The sequence below is a fragment of the Doryrhamphus excisus genome, chromosome 14, assembly GCF_030265055.1.
Source record: "Doryrhamphus excisus isolate RoL2022-K1 chromosome 14, RoL_Dexc_1.0, whole genome shotgun sequence".
Lineage (NCBI taxonomy): Eukaryota > Metazoa > Chordata > Actinopteri > Syngnathiformes > Syngnathidae > Doryrhamphus > Doryrhamphus excisus.
Genome location: NC_080479.1, coordinates 6,964,736 through 6,986,755, shown reverse-complemented (window position 1 = coordinate 6,986,755; position 22,020 = coordinate 6,964,736). Strand labels below are relative to the sequence as shown.

The 22,020-nt window shown below is 45.5% G+C and overlaps 1 protein-coding gene across 2 annotated transcripts in view; it reads right to left on the bottom strand.

Moving 5' to 3' along the window:
• Positions 1-523: 523 nt before the first annotated feature.
• The window catches only part of csmd3b (CUB and Sushi multiple domains 3b), a 240,614-nt gene continuing 219,117 nt past the window's right edge, over positions 524-22,020 (bottom strand). For both annotated transcript variants that reach the window (XM_058047094.1, XM_058047093.1), the window contains exons 55-72: positions 19,116-19,289; positions 16,816-16,989; positions 16,258-16,443; positions 16,002-16,175; positions 13,428-13,610; positions 13,171-13,347; positions 10,608-10,787; positions 10,361-10,534; positions 10,107-10,280; positions 7,125-7,198; positions 6,477-6,588; positions 6,224-6,403; positions 5,943-6,002; positions 4,583-4,741; positions 4,348-4,484; positions 3,740-3,827; positions 3,524-3,659; positions 524-2,550 (exon numbers count right to left, since the gene is read on the bottom strand). In XM_058047094.1, the coding sequence (XP_057903077.1) occupies positions 2,391-2,550; positions 3,524-3,659; positions 3,740-3,827; positions 4,348-4,484; positions 4,583-4,741; positions 5,943-6,002; positions 6,224-6,403; positions 6,477-6,588; positions 7,125-7,198; positions 10,107-10,280; positions 10,361-10,534; positions 10,608-10,787; positions 13,171-13,347; positions 13,428-13,610; positions 16,002-16,175; positions 16,258-16,443; positions 16,816-16,989; positions 19,116-19,289 (2,702 nt within the window). In that variant the 3' untranslated portion in view covers positions 524-2,390. The remainder of the gene's footprint in view (positions 2,551-3,523; positions 3,660-3,739; positions 3,828-4,347; positions 4,485-4,582; positions 4,742-5,942; positions 6,003-6,223; positions 6,404-6,476; positions 6,589-7,124; positions 7,199-10,106; positions 10,281-10,360; positions 10,535-10,607; positions 10,788-13,170; positions 13,348-13,427; positions 13,611-16,001; positions 16,176-16,257; positions 16,444-16,815; positions 16,990-19,115; positions 19,290-22,020) is intronic.

The window sequence follows — 22,020 nt, the reverse complement described above, 5'->3', positions numbered from 1 at the left end:
CAGGTTGCAGTCTGGACAAGAACTCTGTTGATTTTTGCCGGACTAGGACACAGGGTGCTTTTGGGTTGGGGGGGTAGCTGCTATATCACAGTGTCGTACGTTCAAGATTTTATCATACATGACACACACGTGTCACATTTTCACAGCAGCAACTATCGATAGCCTCCAAGTGATTTTGTATGATAGTCAATGCTTCATCTTCCACAGTTTTTTTTTTTGAGCTGCTTTTTTCCTCCAGGGTCTCAGGCGCCTCGCCAAAAAAAAAAAAAAAAACAACTAATGTGGCATTTTTTTGGAGATAAGGGCTTGCAGGGAGAATGTGAACAGGCCAAAGTTTGGGGACTTCATCTCAAGGTGAGATAACAACATCCTTTATAGGCTTTTACGCTTCTCCTTTTTCCTCATGCTTTTATCCCCTGGAGTGCACCCGCGAGGTTTTAATTCGTCACACTTTAAACCCCACAGCAACTTTTAAAAAGGGACTTTTCCCAGCATGCACCCCACACAGTCAACAAGCACAATCATTATACAAAAGCAATTAGCCTTTTTTTAATCTTACATTGCATTGAAAATTTACATAATAGATTCATACATTTTACAAATAATCTCATCATAAAAATAGATTTCTGTACAAAACACTTTTTTTAAATTCTCTCTCTCCCTCTTTTTTTTTAATCGTAAGGGTGAATATTTCCACTGTCCATGGGGGCAAAGAAGGGCTTAAATAAAGTCTTCCAACTCAATGACACCAGATCTTATTGCGGTCGGTCAGTAAACGGGGGGAGGGGGGGGTAACTTGGTGGTAAGTGTGTGCATGTGGAGGGGCGGGGGTAGAGGGGTCCCCAAAAATGTTCTATTTTGGTAGGCACTGTGTCAGATCCTTTGTGGAGAACACAAATCAAAAGGTGGCAACACGACGACGTACACATGATGGCAATCATAAAAAATAAAAAAAAGCACAACTTCATCAAAGTTGAAGACGGAGATACCGTTTTTGGTCCACACTGAGATATCAAGTACTGCTACAAACACGCCAAATTTGAATGCGACCCGCATCAAATTGTCACCTGTGTGCCGCAAACGACAAAATGTCGAACAGACGACTCTGGGTCCGACATATTCCCTCCGTGGGAATCACTCATCCACGCTGAACCTTTGAAGTTGGGGTTGTCTTGCATGCCAGCCAATGGTCCAAACTCTGAAAATTCCTGCAATAGCACGATGCTAACAAACTTCGGCTAGCTTTATGGTGGGCGGGGATTAGGAATTGAAGGTAAAACTGTACTTCCGCTTCTGTTCTTACCAGCAAGCGTCTGTACTGAGCTGTGATGAACATCAGAGAAGGTTCCGTGTTGCCATGACAACAGAGACATCTCTGGCGATAGTCTTTTTGGAATTAAACGCCCCCAGTGACAAAAATCCTGTGGAATGGCATCATCGTTGCCCCTCGCATACACGCATCACAACAAAGAGCACGGAAGTGCTCGCATTAGATGGGAAAATAGTTTTAAAGTGGAAAAAAATGTTTTATGCAGCGTTTTTTTTTCTAAAAATCTGGCTTTGCCCTTGGCCCCGCCCCCGTGGCAAATATATAGCACAAAAATATAGGTGGTGAACGCTCCCCAATATATATGCAATCCATTTACAGATCAGAAGATTCTGCAGTATTAAGAAATAAAAGAGAAAGCACTCCCGGAGTGCAGGATCTCCGTGGAACCGCATTGCGAGCCACGTTTTGTTTCAGGTTGATTTGAGTTCTGATGGTGGAGACCACCACCTGTGTCCAGAGGATGGAGTCCCAATCGCATCTGCCATTGTCTTGACGTAATCATCCAACAAAAAGTGTCCCATGTGCTTTAGTGCCAGAGCCCTGCCTTCGGGAGTCTCCCAAGATCTCCGTAGCAATCGGAGTCCATTTAAATTCACAGGATCAGGAACCCGGAGAGATCCAAACCTCTCCGAGTTTCACACTAGACAGGCTCTGATTGGCTGGGGGATTTTTAAGATTTTTTTTCCCCTTGTTGCAGCGATTCGCTTAATCTACTTCCAGTTCAGTTCGGGGTTGTCTCCGTCTTCTTTAGCCTCCGTCCACCGGATGGGAAGGAGCGCTTTAATAAGCATTCCGCGAGTCAGCCTCCTCTCATGTGCTCCGCTGGGGCCGAGCTCCCTTTGAGTTTGCTCTAATCCGCCGTTCACTCAGGATTACGGGCGCCGTCTCCAGGGCTGCCCTCATCCGTTTGCTTATGAGTTTTTCGTTACAAAAAAGCAACTTTTTTGCTACTCTGCCATCAGAGATTCCAGACGGGTCAGAAGAATTGTTTTCCCAAGGTTCCAACTTTTGCCCATGGCTCCGCCTTCCTTTGCAGGGTCAAAGTGAGGACAGCGGCGTCTCAGACCATGGTGCAGACCGTGTTGAGGTTGGGGTCAAACCTGACCGCCTTCCCTTCCACCGCCTTGGCGTTGGTGTTGTACATCGGGTTCTCGAAGGCTGCCTGGCCGTTGTTGTTCTCGTGGACAGAGCAGCCGGTGTACTGGGTCTTGGGGGTGGTCCTGTCAACAACAGACATGGCAGTCGCACAAACACAACAAATGCACAAAAAGTTCGTCCCATTTCCAGCGGTTAGTACCGACTCGGCTCTATGGCTTGTACAGCCTGGAAAGCTAACAAAATGCTTCAATTGGAGAAACACCTGTTTATACAAGTGGAGACTGAGGGCAAGGTGCAGCAAAGTGGAGACTACGGAGTATAATACCGCAGCATCCATAGCCAAGGTCGAACCAGACTTAGATCTGTTCCACTGCCTTGGTGTTGTACACCAGTAGTTTGAGACTGAGGGCAAGGTGCAGCAAAGTGGAGACTATGGGGTATAATACCGCAGCATCCACAGCCAAGGTCGAACCAGACTTACATCTGTTCCACTGCCTTGGTGTTGTACGCCAGTAGTTCGAGACTGAGGGCAAGATGCAGCAAAGTGGAGACTATGGGGTATAATACCGCAGCATCCACAGCCAAGGTCGAACCAGACTTACATCTGTTCCACTGCCTTGGTGTTGTACACCAGTAGTTTGAGACTGAGGGCAAGGTGCAGCAAAGTGGAGACTATGGGGTATAATACCGCAGCATCCACAGCCAAGGTCGAACCAGACTTACATCTGTTCCACTGCCTTGGTGTTGTATGCCAGTAGTTTGAGACTTAGGGCAAGGTGCAGCAAAGTGGAGACTACGGGGTATAATACCGTAGCATCCACAGCTCAGCGTGGACCTGACTCCCTTCCCTTCTACCACATTAACGTTGGTGTTGTACGGCAGAAGTTCGAGGCTGAGGGCAAGGTGCAGCAAAGTGGAGACTACGGAGTATAATACCGCAGCATCCACAGCAAACAACATCACTACAAGGCAGTTAGCAGGCGAGTAGTACAGTGGAACAGCATCACGTGGCACCAAGCCGTGCCACAGGTAGCCGAGTGGGTACCGTGCAGTGGAAAAGGGGCATTGAAAAGTTGGATTATTTGTCCGACAAACCTTTGTTTATAGAGATAGAAACCGAATCCGGTGAAGATGAGCGCAAAGAAAGGCACCAGGATAGCGATGGCCACCGAACTGCTGTTGGTCCCGAGCTGAGGCGGATGGGAGTTCTGACTCTCCGACATGTTCAGACCTGCAGGACGGCGAGCGGGACGTCAATGGGATCGCATCGCACAGAGTTACTTGTTAACATCGCAGAGGCGGCGCGCTCACCAAGTCGCTGGAGTCCAAACTGTCCATAGTCTTTTCCCTGAATGAAACCCTGGAACACGTAAGTGGTACCGTCGGGTTCCGCTGACACCTGAAGAAGAAATGCATAGAAACCAGTGGAAGACTTAGAATAGATACTGGACTTAAAAAATATGCAGCTTCGGGGGAAGTGAGCGACCACACTTTTTCAAAACACTGCATTGCCATTACTGATGCTGCTCACAGCCTTAGGGGCATATTAGCATACAGTAGATATATAGCACATATTATAACGAAATGAAACACAAACACAAACACTCACATAGCACAACTAGACTTGCAGAGAAGTACTGAGAGGAGAAGTGACCAGCAGCGTAGTGAGAGTCTCTCACACGCATACTTAACTTTCACTTTGCAGACACACAAGCTTAACTTTCACTTTCTAACGCAGCTCATTAGCATTAAAGCTATAGATGTACAAAGCAGCGTGTTCCCGCAAGGCTTACTAAAAGCATTTTTAAACTGTCTAAATTCCAGCATTTTGGCTTTCCTATACACACTGGTGGGACCTTTGAGACCAATTTAAAACGGTTGAAAAATACCATCATGTAGGATCTTTACAGTATACTTACGAAGCCGTCCATGGTCCAGGAGTCCTCTATGATCTTGGCTGGCGCGATGGTGGTGTCTTTCAGCTGATTTCCCTGCTGCACGTAGTTGACGTGGTACATCAGCAGCAGCAGACGTGCTTCAGACGCCTTATAAAGCCCTGGAGGGGGGGGTGGTAGCACACAATGTGGCTCAGCACATACATTGCTAATTGATCCAAAACACATCTGCCAGTGCCTCGTCCAATTAGCCACATGCCTGATAGGAGCAGCTCCATGTTGCCGTTGCTAAGGGTGACGTTGACTCTTCCCGTGGTGGAGTTGAAGCTGGTGATGCCCAGCGTCATGGGCTGCTTCCTCCCGCGGTAATTATAGGAGCCTTTCCAGATGTAGTTGGGTGCGAAGACATCATCAGGAACTGAGGAAAAGTATGCTTTAGTGGCTTTCAATGTGATTAAGTCAAAATCTACAAACATACTACCGGGGGTGTGCATAATCATATATGTGGCATTAGAAAGGATGTCGGTTGATTGTGGACCAATCCTGCAGTACTTGACTGAAACCAGCAGAGGCGCCGTTGTTCTATGTTATGATAATAGTAGTTTGTAACAGTTTCCCTTGAAGAACAAGCCATGTGTGATGTAGCACTGGATGGAAAAATGATGTGTTAAAATAATGCAAATTCTATAAAATGCATAGTGCACTACTTGGCTGCAAAAAGCAGGGGCGCTGCTGATGATTCATTTATGCATTCATTTTCTACCGCTTATCCTCACGAGGGTTGGGGGGGTGCTGGAGCCTATCCCAGCCGTCTTCAGGCGAGAGGCGGGGTCCACCCTGGACTGGTGGCCAGCCAATCACAGGGCACATATAGACAAACAACCATTCACACTCACATTCATACCTATGGACAATTTGGAGTGGCCAATTAACCTAGCATGTTTTTGGAATGTGGGAGGAAACCAGAGTACTGGTTGAGTACCGGTTGAGTACCGGTTGAGTACCGGTTGAGTACTGGTTGAGTACCGGTTGAGTACCGGTGAGGTCTGTGTGCTAACCACTCGACCGCCGTGCAGCCCGCTGCTGATTAAGTCTACATTACTTGGCTTTAACACAGTGGTCAGTTATCTTATGGTCATGCCCCATGACCCCCACCCCCCTACTATTTGAGAAGCACAATATCAATTATGCTAGTGTTACACTGCATCCCATGGGAAAAACTTGAAAAAAATACATAGAAAAAAGTGTTGCTATAATTATAAAAAAAATACACTTTCAAATAATGCTTGAGTAAAACACACTCCGTCAACGTACTATGTACTTAAAGTAAGTCATAGTAGCTGTGACATAGCAGAACTAATGATGTGGCGGAGCCTTTAGTGTTGGCGCTAATGGTAACATTTGTTACAGCTGCAGCTTGGCATTAAAAGCATTTAAAGCACTCGCCCAAAGAGTGACCTTTTTCACAAGTGAACACAAACATGGCCGACAGCGATGGAACAAGGAAGAAGCAGCGGTCACAGTCAGCCGCGGGCCAGGATGGCTCAAGTCCAATTATGGTGTGATGCATTTAGCATGAAGTTAAAAAGGTGCCGTGTGGACATGACAGAAGGCCTAACCGTTCAGTTTGGGGCTTGGCGTTCCTGTTACGGGCTTCACAGGCTTCTTCTTCTCCCCAGCTGGAAAAACACATACACGTGCATGTCAGATGTCTTCCATTGTACATACAGGCTGTTTGATGCTGTTCACTGTGAGACCCTGTGGTTGTGCTGCCTTTATGGTGGTCCATGCAACACCAAGGCTAACTATCAGTAACGTCACGTCATGGAAGTATTAGAGTGCAGTGTTGCCACTAATGGCTTGTTCAGCCTCGGAGGAAACTCATTTCCATTTCCTTCACCTCGACATATCGGCATCTTTCCGGTCCAGGTGCCGTCGCTCTTGCAGACCCTGTGCTCGGAGCCCCCGGCGAGGAAGTAGCCGGGCTGGCAGCTGTACACCAGCGTGTAGCCAAACCCGGCCAGATCCATGCCCACCACATCCACGTGGAGCGGGCTCTCGGGCTGCTTGCAAGCGTGCGCTGCGAGAAGAGGCGAGAGGAGGTCAGCTTGACCAGGCGGCGATGGCGCCTGACGGGACGTGTAATCTCTTACGTATGCACTCGGGCTGCGTTCCGCTCCATCTCAGGTCCGGCTGGCAGGTTCTGGAGGAGGAACCTTGGATCAGATGACCCGGCTGGCACTGGAAGGACACCACGCTGCCCACCTGAGACCAACAGACGGACGGACAACCTCAACAAGAGCATCTGATTGAAGGAGGAACTCATCTCACACGACGAAACAACCCTATTCTAGGAACTTGATAATATTGAAATATTGAAACCATATAATATACAAATAAACCAGAAATATTGCAGCTCAGTTATGACATTTTGGACTCCATCACCAAGATAATCAATATGTCGCCCAAGGACTCTAGGGGGCGGGGCGTGCCTGATATCGACAGGTCAATGTAAAAACCGTGTGCTTTGATGGTGGAGGTTGCGATATGACATCTGAGCACCTGAATGTGGATTGGTTATGAAATTTGGGATTTTGGAAATTTTTTGTCCGGAAGATCCGAGCCACATTAGCAAACAATGCCAGCCGTAGTCCCTAGGGGGCGTACTTCCATAGTATGTAGGCATGGCTTTGAGTCCTAAGTGGAATATAATCAGTACAGGGAATCCAACAACATCAAAATCAAATATGTGCAATTTATTATTTTTAGGGACTCACTGGGACTGCTCTGCGCTAGCGTACCTTGAAGCCAAAGGTCCGGTTTAAGGATCCGTAGCGTGGCGTTCCCGGGTTGTCACAGCTGGTCCTGGTGGGCTCTGCAAAGGAGCACAAGGCCGCAAACTAATTACACGTCAAACCCAGAAGAGAGACAAATTAGCCGACGCGTGATATGGCGCTACGTCCTGTCTGCTCCCTGTTGTCATGGCAACACGGGGTGCTGTAAGCGCAGCATGGCAGCAGGGGGCAGCAGCGCTACGTGACAAAACGAAGCCGGAGGAAGAAGAGGGATGGCTGGTGAGTTCCAGTCATCATCATGGAGACGTGCACGGACATGACACCCCCGTCTCCTCTTTTACTCCCCTGCTACTCCTTCGTCACCTCCATCGTTTCTCATCTCTCTTCCTTCTCCACCTCATCGCTCCTTTTCTCCTCACTCGCCTCCCTCTTTCCCTCATTCACTCCCACCTCCCTGCTCTAGTCACCTCCTCCTTTCCATCGCTCTTTACTCCCTCCTTCACTTTCTTTTCTCCTCTGTCATTTTTACCTTTCCTCCATCACCTCCCTCTATCGCTTTATAGCATTCATTAGTCACCTCCTATCACTTTTCCTCCTCATTCACCTCCTTTCCTTCCTCACTCATTTGAACACATTCTTCTCCTCTTTCACCTGCCTTTCTCCTCCACCTCCTCCTATCCTCCTTAAGCATGTCTGTCACCTCCTTCATCTCTTCATTGTCACCTATTTATATATACCTCCTCCTTCCTCCATTCTTCTTTTTGCATTCCTTCTCCGCTTTGCTATCTCCTCATCTGCGGCCTCGACCCCCCCCCCCTTTCCCTGCCTCTCCCTCATGTATGTTTCATGTTCGCCGTCCTCCATATTGGAAAAAAACCCAGCACAAGTCACCGTAGGCTAGCAAAGAATACAAAGTGCGTGTTGTCTGTCTGTGTGCATTTCATAGAACAACGCTGCGGTCATGATGAGTCAGCATACTTGATGCTAAAGCACCTGCATGCTCGCAAAGCAGACGTGTGAAAGTGGCGCTCGCACGCGGCGCCGACGGCATTGACCCGCCGGGGCCGCTTGTAACACGCGGTGAATATCTCGTCTAATTTCCTGGGCCTAATCCCCCTGGATGACGCCAGCGTTTGAAGTCGGCTGTTTCGGGAAGCTTTGACTAAATGCTGCAAAGTCAAGTCACAGCTGCTTTTTAGCAGCGCAACAAGAACACGAGGGTCGTTTGTTATGAGCGTGCCGAACAGTAGAACGACAATGTCTGCGCTATCATCCGCGTGGCTTTGATGAGCTCAAGCCACTAAACAGGACTGAAACGCATCGGTGGGTCATTAATTGCCCTGATCATTAGGCGGAGGAATATCACAGCGCGGCGGTAAAGAATAAGGCTCTCCCGCCGAGCAACAAACAAGTCGGAATAAAGCTGACATAAATAATGTGTGACAAGCTCACGCCATCGTCGCCAATGGAGATAAACAATGATGTATGCGTGTCCTCACTTATAAGATGCACACGTTAGACCTCCACCGAGGCCCTACAAGCCTCATAAGCGCTGATCCTCATACCTTCTGCATAATTACAACATGTTTTAGTCATTGAAAATGTCCACAAACTTAACAAAAATGACTTCTAATGTGTGGACATGCGCCTGTAACCAGATTGTCACCAATATTTAATGTGCCCCACATTCATCTGCCCTACTACAAAAAGTCGTATTTGTGCTAACACCAAACTAAAATGGAATCAAACGCTGCCCAGTTTGGATCAGCAGCAAATTGGATACTTTCATATGCGGATACTCATACGAAGATTTACTGTATGCATTATCACTGACAACGAAAATGTAAACAAAAATATTTTTAAAAATCATGGTTCTGCACCTTTTGCCAACCTCTCACCAAAATCTCAAAAACAAAAAGTAAAAAATTGTAGGCAATTCTGGTATGCAACAAACTAAAATGGCAATCAGTAGATGAAAAAATAATCATAATAATAATCTTTAAATATACATATATATATATTTGAAATGTATGTTTTAGTCACTAAGAAATTATTTTTATATATTTCAAATGAGACTACTTCTAAAAAAATCTTCAAAAAATGGCCAGAATATTTAAAAATAATGAAAAAAATATTGAGGGGAGGCACGGTGGTCTAGGGGTTAGCGCACAGACCTCACAGCTAGGAGACCAGGGTTCAATTCCACCCTCGGGCATCTCTGTGTGGAGTTTGCATGTTCTCCCCGTGCATGCGTGGGTTTTCTCCGGGTACTCCGGTTTCCTCCCACATTCCAAAAACATGCTAGGTTAATTGGCCACTCCAAATTGTCCATAGGTATGAATGTGAGTGTGAATGGTTGTTTGTCTATATGTGCCCTGTGATTGGCTGGCCACCAGTCCAGGGTGTACCCCGCCTTACACCCAAAGACAGCTGGGATAGGCTCCAGCACCCCCGCGACCCTCGTGAGGAAAAAGCGGTAGAAAATGAATGAATGAATGAAAAAAATATTGAGCAAAATGATAAAAGTATACATAACAGGGGTTTTATGGGACATCCAAATGAGGAGATGAGACAAACTTTCAACATTCATTTTAAGAAAAGTACAACCCTAATTTCTACTACATTAGCATGCTCATTTATTTCTTTATTATTATGAGACTTTTTTTTCTGGATGTCACATTTTAATCTTGCAAGATCTTGTGACATCCTTAATAAATAACAAAATGAGTAAAGGACAACTATAATCATAATTATGTTTTTACTTTCATCATTAATGTTCATGTGCAGTCGCAGAGAAATTATTGACAAAATACTTATTCCCAAAAATATTCCCAATTGTAAAAAAATATTCAGAGATCCTTTTAAAGTCTGATTAAAAATACTTGGCATAATACAAAAAAAGCTGAAATGAATAATAATAAGAAGAAGATATAAAGAGCATCTTCCATGCGGCGCCTATCTATTTGATAGAAATGTATACGTAAGTACCTATACAGCGAGGCTGGGTGCCGCTCCAGCTGCCGTCACTTTCGCAGAGCCTGGTTGCCGTGCCGACCAGAATGAGGGGCGGGGCGCAGGTGAAGGTCACTTCTGACTGGTAGATGAAACTTCGCCCCTCCCTGGAACCTCCCACTGGCGTACCGGGGTCACCGCAAAACTTGGCTACATGCATAAAGACAGACAACGTGGATTGAGAGACGGGCTGCTGGTGAAATGCATTGTGGGTGCGCTAGCCTGCTTACGTAAGCACTGAGGCAGCATGCCGCTCCAGCTGCCGTTGGCCACGCAGGTCAGCACGGCCGGGAAGGACAGCTCGTATCCTGGCGAGCAACTGAAGCTCACGCTGCTGCCCCACTCGAAGTCGCTGCCCTGCAGTACCCCGTTGCTGACGGCAGAGGGAGCTGTGCAGGTCACCGCTGGCGGGAGAGGTACACTTTGAAGGACTATACCATCCAAACTATTACACAGGATCAAGTGCGAGCACCCTACCAGTGCATAGCGGCATTATGCCGCTCCACGTCCCGTTCTGAGTGCACGTCCTCACTGGGGAGCCGTCCTCCTCCATCCTGTAGCCCGGCTGGCACTGGAAGGAGACGTTCTGACCGATGGTGAAGTCCTCGCCGTAGCGGAGGCCGTTTGCCGGCACACCGGGATCTCCACAGTTGATCACTGGAGGGTGACAGAACACAGAAGATGCTCAGCACCCGATCTGCTCTCAACATGGTGCAAAAACGGGGAAACGTTTTTCCTTTCATTTTGATGGACATTTTTAACACTTTCATTCCTTTTTATTGCAAGCGGATTGTTTTGTTACACACATACACTGTGATAATCAACTAGACCAAGAGTGTCCAAAGTGCACTTGGGGCCCGTGGATTTATTAATTTTTTTAAATCGGCCCTCTGCAAATTTTAAAAATACAACTAAACATAAAAACGAACAAAAACACTAAACTTTGAAAAAAAAAAGCTCTCCTTGACTAAATGTTGATGTATGAACAAGTATACCGCACTGCAAAGCAGCAACACAACCAATGTTGTAATCCCTTGTTTATCATGGTTAATTGGTTCCACACTCAAGTAGAGCAGGATTGTTATAGGATCATTGTGCCCCTTGTGAGCTGCAATAAAAGCCTGTTGTTTTGGTGCTTGTGTGTCTCAGCCAACATTACCAGAGACACCTAGAGACCAGTGTGGAATACTACAGCGTCTCTGAATGCCTTATATTTGTACTTTAGTTCATTCAGCCAATTTTTTGCTTAAAAATGCTTCATTTTGGCAAAAAACCCCAGAAGATTTGGTTCAATATGCATATTTTTTTTACTAAAAAGAGGGCCTGCTGTAATAGCGCCACGTTCATTGTACACAACAGTACACAGTGTAGTTCCACACCAACACTGGATTAGCCCCATTTTAGCGTGCATGCAGAGGTGGATAAAGCCGCCGGTGATACGTGAAATGCTACTTTCCTTGAGTTGAAAGCCATATGAGGAGCAGCCGAGGTAGTCTTGGGACTCTCACATTAACATTCCCCAGACTGCACCTACAAAGCGGCGTCCTTCATAGCCTTAATGGGCATTTGAAATTCCTCTAAAGCCACCAGCACATGCTGACATGACTATTAATAGACGTCCTGTCATCTTTTCCTTTAAGAGTTTGCTATTTGGTTTATCGGCTTTTTGAACCTTAATCTGGTGGACATAGCATGTTAATGTTAGCGTGTGGACATGATGCATGCAACCAGCAATGTTTATTAACACGTTTGCCTGTCCGGCTATGGATCCCACAGTTTCCGGCCAACTTCATTAAGCCAATTAGCTAAAGTAAACACCGATCACGGCTACACGCGTCATTCTTTAAACGTCTGCACCAAGAAGCCGGGGCGCGCCCCATTACTCAGAGAGGAAAGGGTATAATTTAAAGCGGGCTTGGGAAGAATGTGGCCTAATAATCACACATCAGGATCTTGGCAGGCCCCGTGATGGAAAAGCGGAGCTTTAATGGTAAATATTTACTGTAAGTAACGCATGGAGCTTAACCTCAAAGCACCTTCCTGAGATTCATGATGGAAACAAATGCAGTTCCTGTAAACCAAGGCTCCAATTAGCGCTTCCTTTCAGCTACCTGCTCAGCTTCCTGTAGTCGCCGGGCGCCGGGTCTCCCAAATTCATGCCTGGTCAAAAATCGTTCGGGTTTGAATGATCTCACAATAATCCCTCCAATAACAAGAACGCCAACCTGGAACTCAACTCTGAACCCATGACGCCACTTCCTGTCCGCCGAACATTATTTACAGCAACACAAACAAGCCTTATTTATGTTTTATTATATTTACTATATTGGGTAATACGTAGGTGGTTGAGTGGTGAGCGCGCAGGCCTCACAGCTAGGAGTTCAATTCCACCCTCTGCCATCTCTGTGTGGAGTTTGCATGTTCTCCCCGTGCATGCGTGGGTTTTCTCCGGGTACTCCGGTTTCCTCCCACATTCCAAAAACATGCTAGGTTAATTGGCCACTCCAAATTGTCCATAGGTATGAATGTGAGTGTGAATGGTTGTTTGTCTAAATGTGCCCTGTGATTGGCTGGCCACCAGTCCAGGGTGTACCCTCTCACCCGAAGACAGCTGGGATAGGCTCCAGCAACCCCGGGACCCTCGTGAGGATAAGCGGTAGAAAATGAATGAATGAATGGGTAATAGGTGACTATAGGGGTGTTGTTTCATGTCTAGAGGGCTCTAATACTGTTAAAATTCTATTGATTAGAACAAACTACAAAAAATATTAGTTTTTTATGAATAAAGAAACATACTTTGAAGAAATTCACTTAATTCAGTTAACCACGATAAAGGAGGAATTACCCTCGTCTGCTCTTTAGTGTCAAAATGTTCATGTGATTACACTTGATATGCTATCAATGCTGACCGAGCAGTTTGTCCTTCACCACTATTACAACATTGGTTCTGTTGCTGCTGTGTGCAAGACGCGTGTTAATAAACAAGCATTTTCGTAAACAACAGCCTCTTGCTGATTGTATTTTATGTACGCAAACTTACTAGTACAGTTGGGCTGCACCCCCGACCAGGTCCCGTTAGCCTGGCACTGCCGGGTGGTGGCGCCGCTGAGCAGGTAGCCGTCCATGCAGGAGTAGATAACCGAGTGAGAAAAGGTGGTTCCGTCCAAACGGAACACTCGGCCGTTGCTGGGAGTGCCAGGGTTACCGCACTGGACCGCTGCAGGATGACACAAAGGAACATTTCAGCGGCCATTTTAGCTGCTTTGGGTTTGGTCGGTGTCCTTGGGTTCTTCGTACGTTTGCAGAACGGCTGCGTTCCCGACCACGTCCCGTTGGGGAAGCACATGCGCTCCGATGAGCCGATGAGCTCATAGCCCTCGACGCAGGTGAAGTAAACCTTTGAGCGGATTCGGAAGTCCGTTTGTTCCCTCGATCCGTGGGAAGGGACACCGGGGTCACCGCAGGAACCCGCCGTGTCGCCTGCAAGAACAAAAAATATGCAACTCGACTTAGCTTTATTGTTTTTTTCTGTACATTTTTGCACATTTATGATAACAAGTGGTGAATCATGAAAGGCACCTCCCATATCTAATTGGGTACTGTTGGTCGGTTGAGTACTGCTCCTTCCGATTTGGGCTCATTTGGATAAATCCCCTAAGAGGAGTTATTTAACGATGACCCCTGGGATTGGCCATAAATCCCAGTGTGGAACCAAAATGGCCGACTTCTTCATTTAGTAGCAATATCATCACTCATCCTGCTGACCGGCCAATCAGAACTCGGGAAAAGCACTCGAGCAACTCCGCACGCCAAGGTACATTTTTCATATTTTGGCCCAAAGATATGAAATATCTGATTAGTATTTTTTTTTGGCTAGAGTGCAGTTTTTGTTTGCTGTATGTGCAATACGGCCGTGACACTGCCAAGTTCATTCATCAGTTATGCAAGTGCATTAAGGGCCACTGCATAAGAAGGGAAACACTGCTCATCACTCTCGGAAAAATCTGGCCTCCTTTAGAAAATAAATCATAAACACCAGTCCGGTTAAAAACTCATATTTTACTGTTATGCAAGGAGTGGCGGGGCCCCACTCCCAGGACACCACAAGGGACATGAATGCCCATGAACCCTCCGGTACCTTCGTAAGGTAGAGCTGGTGCAGTGTCCTGTGACCAGGACGAAAACCACATTGCACCTTCTGTAGGTTCCACTCACGGTGGTACCCTTCCCTCCAGCACCCTGCGATGGACTTTCACAGGGAGGCTAAGGAGTCTCATCGCCCTGCAGTTGGAATGCAGGCCAAGTTTGTGGGTGTTTGCTAACACTGACCAATCCCATGCAGGCGTGCAGCCACACATGAGACAAATCCATGGTGTCACCTCCTCCATGAAGATTCTGTCAGATCAGCTCAGATATGCCATTAACTCCCACACATTGTGGAGGAAAAACATGCCTGCTGGTCACTTCGCTTGTCATAACTCTTTACAGCGTGACTCTTCTATACAGGCGGCCATTTTTTTTACATTTCTATTCATATTGGTGGAGGTTAGTGAATGTTGGCTTTAAAAACATATCCCTAAACATATATTCCATCAGGGCTGGTAATGGCTTGACATATTTATTCATGCTTATCAGCACAGCGGTTAATGACCTTCACTTCACGGCCGTCCAGGTTGAGGTCTTCCTGTCTGGCAGCAAATCAAAAAATGTAATTTCACTCATGTCGCTTTCGGTTCATTGCGTATTCATGTAGGTCTTATATGATCCTTCTATAAATAAGTGGAATTGATTTACGCGCATGCATAAAAAGTGGAAGGGGATATTGTTCTACTCACTCACTCAGAAGATATGCTAGGAAGTCACGCACACTAGAACTTCTTTCTCGGGAGGAATACTATCAATTATAGTTACCTCATAAAAGTACCACTTCATTTTTTCATGTTTTAATATTTTCGTTTATTGGTGTTCATAATTTATTTTACGTTATATTTCAACATTTCCCATTTTTGCCCCATAAATTTGTGACTGTCAATCCATTGATTCACTTTCGTCCGCTTATCAGGTCGCAGGGGCAGCAGCCTAAGCGAACTGGATCATGACAAAGGGCAGCCTAGGCGGAGTATCACACAGGTCAGACTTTCATTCATTTTCTCCTGCTTTTTCCTCACGAGGGTCGAGGGGGTGCTGGAGCCTATCCCTGCTGTCTTTGGGCAGAGGCGGGGTACACCCTGGACTGGTCGCCCCCCAATCACAGGGCACACACACTCACATTTATACCTTTGGAGGGGCCAATTAACCTAGCATGTTTTTGGAATGTGGGAGGAAACCAGAGAAAACCCACGCATGCACGGGGAGAACATGCAAACTCCACACAGAGATGGAGGGTGGAATTGAACCCTGGTCTCCTAGCTGTGAGGTCTGCGCGCTAACCACTCGGCCGCCTGACACCGCTCATACAGGATTTTCCAGGAATCCTGAGACCTGAGCAGGAAGGCTGAGGAGTGTCACCCCACGCCAGCTGGAACACACACTTTATTCCAATAACTATTAACAACCATATAATGCAATAATAACGACTAGATCCTTATATTTCACAACATTTTTCTGCTCAAATTTGGACTTTTCTCAAAAATTATTACATTATTGTGGTAACTTTATTTTTGTATATATATTTTTTTTTAGGAATTAGATTTTTTTTTTTTTACTTTTTTCATAAATTTGTTTAAAACATTGCATAAAAAAATAAAAGCCCCGTAAGGACAGACAGCCTATACTTTCTGCCCTTCAAGCTGTCCTTCTATCTGTCCATCCCCAACTCCTATCCATCAATTTGATGTCGTGTACATTTCAGGTCGAGTTTGAAGAAGTTACCTGAGCAGAAGGGCATGGGCGCGCTCCACATCCCGTTGAGCTGACAAGTCCTGGACGACTCTCCTTTCAGCTGCCTGCCGCCCAGACAGGAGTATCGAACCGTCGAGCCGAACATGAACTTATCTCCGCTCAAGGCGCCGTTCGGGGGCGAGCCGGGGTGGCCGCAGTCGACAACTGGAGAGAGTACATGCAGTTTGTTTCACGCGTCAAGAAGCAGATTTACATTATTCTGGGTGACTTCACGCTGGTGACTGACCGATGCATTCGGGCAGAGGTTTGTCCCATTGGCCCGTGGGTTGGCAGCTCAGCACCGGCGAGCCAAACAGGTAGTACCCGGGGTTGCAGTCGTAGAACACCACCGTGCCGAAAGTGAAGTTCCCGTGTTCGATTTTACTCTGACGGATGGAGTTGGCCGGGATGCCGGGATCGGAGCAATTGACCACTATATGAATATATATTTATATACACACACACACACACACACACACACACACACACACACACACACACACACACACACACACACACCACAGGGACACACAGACGCAAAAGAGAGAGAGAAAGAGAGACAAGAGTATGTGTTATTTGGCATTAACCTTTGAGGGTCACTTCTGTCCCCCCCTCTTGTGGTAACACAGTAAATAAACATGAGGTATAAAATGAAGGATACGCCATGCAAACCACATTGATAAACATGGAGGCTTTTTTTTTATCATTAAATGACAACTTTAGTCTGAAAATATAACTAATGAAATGATGACATCATGAAATGAAAGGACAGTTAGGGGTGAATACACTTAACTTTTCTCCCCACCTTTACACGTCGGGGGCGGGTGGCTCCACTGGCGGTTGGCCTGGCAGTGGGCGCGAGCGGGGCCCTCCATCTCGTAGCCCCGGTTGCAGACGAAGCTGACCACGTCGTTCAGGTTGAAGCCGTTGCCCACCGTGCGGCCGTAGATGGGACTTCCTGGGTGGCCACAGCTGATGGCTACAGGGGATGGAGGCGCAACGGTGGTAAAACACGTAGTTGTATGACTTTTTCCCGATCATTGCTTGAAATTAACCACATAGTAGCAGTAGCTGCGTTTCACGGATCATGAGCAGCGTTACCTACCTCTGCATTCGCTTTAAAATTCAGCTACTCGTGTGAAATCCAATATAAAATTTATATTATTATACATTTATATAAATTATTAAAAAATTATATTATAACATCACATTACTATTATTTTAATTATTATTATTTTATTATTTAATTATTATTATTTTCATTATTTAGTTATTATCATTTATTATTATAATTAATTATTATATTATTTACATAATTTATACTATGTGCTTTTATTTTAAAATGTTTATTTTTTTGCACCAAGTACCACTCAAAAATGTTTCATTACAAATATTTACAATCATGAATTTTGTATGATTAATTAATTTGTCACGTATGTAATTCTAATGTAATTGATGTGTATTTTAGGCATCATTGAGTACCATGAGCTGGATCCTGTGTACTACCCGTGATACTGGTACCGGTTTGTCAGTCAACAAGGAATGATATAATACTGGATTGTTGTGTTTTTCCATTATTTGCATTCAAAATGTATTCATTTACTCCTTCTATTGTGTGCTTCTATCGATTTCCAAAAGCATCACATAATAGCAGCCGACGGCCGTGATTTAGACGCATCCATATTCCATAAATGTTTGGGCTTTTCATTAACCATTACTCCATTTCCTGCTGCAATTACGTGATTGATTCCCCCGTGACAAAAGAGAGACGAGGCCGGCCACATTACACGCATAAAATGCTCACGTAGCGCTGATTCATAGACATTCATTTCCTTCATCAGGCAGCGGCGGACGCCCCGGCAATTTACCCATGTCATTTGGGGAAATATTGCAGGCCGCCACCCCGGGTGATGTTGCTTTTTGGAGTGTCCGTCGTCTAGCGTAGTGATTATTCATCCCGTTAGCTTGATTCAAAGTTTGCTGTGCTGACGAGGCTTTTTTTGATGTTTGCGCGAGGAGACAGTTGGAGAGGAAGAGGAGGCCGACTAGGGAGAGAATGGGAAGGAAGGAAGTTGTTGTTTTTTTAAAAATTAATCAGGAAGAATCTGAAGTTTGCCTAACGTAGAAACGCATGAGACACCGTCAGCATCATTATGAGTGTGCCTCTAACCTCCATAATCACAGCCTCATTTGCCAGCAAAAGGATTTCTTCCTCAAGATTTCTCTTGATGTAAATAAGCTGAGAAACGTCTCAGTTAAAGACTGAATAGAGAAAAGGACCGTGTGCATAAACAATCGGTCTGTTTTTGGTGCGGCGGGTGTTTTCGACTAAATTATGGAAAATGATGAGAGAGGCTGGGGTAATTTTCATGTATTATTGTAATGATTTTGTTATGCACGTAGCATCAAATCAAGCTCAGTGGTTGTGACTCTGCAGAACGCCAAAACTCATTGGGCTGCAGGAGTTTACCACTTTGAACCCAGGGATGCGGTGTCGCATCTTCTGATTCATTCCAGGGGAGCTCAAGCGTGAACGTGATCATCTCAATCCGCTTCCGATTCCTTTCACTTGAGTTTGAGTGTGAACGCTACATGAACTCAGGTTAAAACGTACCGGAACACCGTGAATATCTAACAATGAATTCTAGCATATGCTAACTTATACTGTTTATCGCACTCAATTCCTCTTCCTGTTTACGTTCATGCTGCCAATAAGGGAAGACGATGATCTGACTTTGCTTTTTAGTGGTTTGCTTGGATGTTTGACCATGTGAAATGATCCAAGTCTACAAAACCATCAAGTCAGCGTGAACAAAAGATGCAGCAAGGTACATTAAGACTGTCTGCGAGAATAATAGAAAGTTGCGTTGCACTTCTTAAGAAAGATGACAGGATGCATCATGGAGTTCAGCGAGTGCACGAGGGCCGCAAAAAGATGTACACACCGTAATAATGAAGCGTGCAGAATGTATGCATTTGTGAAGGTTGTCATGGAGACGCTCCCTCGGCGGTGGCATTGCGATTGACCTCCCTACCTACCTACCTATCTAAACCTACCGCCACTTGAGGAGCTTTTGCTTTTCTTTCTTTTTTCTTGGGACTTACGTATGCAAATGGGAATCTGCCCCGACCACTGGTTGTCTTGGAGACAGATGCGAACCGATGAGCCTATGAGGCGGAAGCCGGGCAGACACTGGTAGACCACCGTGTCACGGTAGCCGTAGTTCTCCCCGATCACTTGGCCATTGACGATGCCCTCCGGGATGCCGCAGTGCCCGGCTGCAACACAAAACAAAGACAAGAGGTATAATTCATAATAATTCATAATTCATTCTCCCGGCTCATAGCCTGCTTTCTACCGTCCCAAACTATCAAGGAGTCTGTCAAAAAAGTGAATAATTTATCCGTTTATGACAGCAGGCTCAGCTGGTCAATTGGCCCGGTATCCGCAGATGCTTGTCAGTCCTTTGTGTTGCTTCCAGATCTCAAACAAGGAGGCATACTCATTCTTTTGAAGACGGGCTGCCTAATTAGATGGGAGTGGGTTTTTTTTAACTCCTCTGATTGCATCCAATCCATGCAGATCATAATGAATCATGACCAAACTCATCTTTTTTTTTCAAAGGAATTCCATTTGATTGATTTGGTTTCAGTTATTATTACCTCCTCTTTCCTTTCTTTCTTCTTTCTTTCTTTGTTGTACTACACCACTGCTGGATGGGTGGCAAATCCAATCCACACAACTTTGGTACATATGAGAGAAATTGATATTCCATCACTTTTTTCTCTTGCATTTTACCTGACATCTACCGGTATCATATTTCTCCCGGGAGACTCGTGTATTACACTTGCCATCTCCGGGCATCCTCTCCAGGGTCACATTTCTCCCGGATTTTCCCCGTTTTTCTTGCGAGACTCTTGTATTTCTCTTGCTTTTTTCCAGCAGCGTATTTCTTCAGATTTGTCCCGTTTCTCCTGGGAGACTCCCGTATTTCACTTCCCATCTCATATTTTTCCTGGATTCCCCCCTTTTTCTTGTGAGAAATATCACTTGCCATATCCCAGCATCTTCCTCATCTCATTTCTCCCAGACTCTATAGCTAGAATACTATATCTATATCTATATCTATATCTCTTGCTTTTCATCTCATCATTTGATTTCTGCTATTCTTAGCAAAAGGCTCACGCATGTCACCTGTCATCTCAAGCATAACATTTCTCTCGGATGATGCTTGCCATCACCCAGTATCATGTTTCTCCTCCTGGGAAAATCCATCTCCTGGAATCACATTTCTCCAGTTTTTCATGGGATTCTCATGTACCACAAATTTTTTCCAGGAAGACGTTTTTGGTTTGTGGTTTTTCATGTCCCAGGCTCACATCTCTCCTGGATTCCATCTCCCAGCATCCTCACCGGGGTAACATTTTTTGATGTTTTTTTTCCTGAAAAACTCAAAGTTTGGTTGCCATCTCTCTGCATCACACGTCTCCCAGACTTCATCCGGTTTTTCCCTGGGAGATTCACATACTGTATTCGGCTTCCATCTGCCGGCATCACATTTCTCCCAGAGAAGACTAGAACATACTTTGCGTTTCATCTCCCAAGGTTTGCCAGAGACCTCCATGGCGTCACACCGGCTGCTCGGAGCTTGTGCCCGAATGCAGGTGGCTCCCTCTGCTTCCCTCTGCTTCAGGTGCTCTACTCTGCTTCTCCTGATCGTGATGATGCGGTAGTAGTCATGTGATGGTATTTCACAAGGACAAATCAACAGGTACGGTTGGTCAAATTCTAATTAGTTCCAGTTCTTCTTATCTCCAGGTGTGCCAAAACTACAGTAAAATCTCAATAAAAAAGCAGATGTTTCATAACTCTGCCTTGATGTCATTTACAATAAGCTTTGATGTAACAAAAATATTTGTTTTCAACTGTTATTAAACTTTGTGTAATTCCTCTTTTTTCCACAAGAGGAACCAACTGTGTGATGTATTTAAGTCCACATATTTGGTTGTGAATATAAATATAAGAGTTGGTAATAAGAGTTGCCCCCAAAGGCCGTCATATGAAAAGATCCATGGAAAATTTGCACCTTGCAAGGCTCAAAAGTCAGAAAGTGCCTCGAATAGTTACCCAAAGTCGATAAACAACGATGTTTGCGTTTGCTTCAACATAAGTCTATAATCTGCTTCAGCAAATAAACATCACATCCAAGAGTCGACTCACGTAAAACACTTTAAAGTATGTTGTTGCCTCTCGGAGCAGGCAAGCATCAAGGACAATGGAGTGCTTTTCTTCCAGGTAAATTCTATTTCTTTTTTATTTTTTTTGGTGGGTGATTTATTTATTTTTAGCTTAGCCTGTTTTGGAGCGAATGATAAAAAACACCTTGTATTGAATCTAAATGCTGTTTATGTGGCAGCCAACAGCTTTTAGTCGGCAGCGGGGCTTCATGGCGAAGTGACAGCTCCGTGTCATAACATCTGTTAGAGTCTCACACAAGATAGGAGACTTTTTCTCTTGGCTTTTTAGAGGTGAAAGAAGGGTACTTTGGAAGGAAGTGAGCTCCGAGCAGAAGCTTTCTCGCTCTTGAGGGGTCAAGGGCAGAAGGAAGCAGCTGTGATGGCAGATGATGGACAGTGTGGGAGGTAATCTCTGCGACCTTTAACCCCCGTCCTCATTAGACAGCTGAGAAAAATCCCATCTTTCAAGGCTGCTTTGTATACGGCCCAAGGCACATGTATTACAGATGTCCTCAAATGCGATCACCGTTAGAAGAATGGTCAACAAGTAATGCTACGTTCACACCGACGCCAAATGTCGCGCTTTGAATCGGCGACAAATTCGGCGTCATTTTTCAAAAAATCTCACGATCTCCTAAGCTCTGTTACGCAATGGAAAATTTCGAGATCCCGACTGCATCCCGCCTCTGATCCAGAACATATTGTAGCGACCCTGACGTTTTCATGTTGACGTTGTGCTCTTGGGTGTCTGACTGTTCCGGGTGACTGTGAA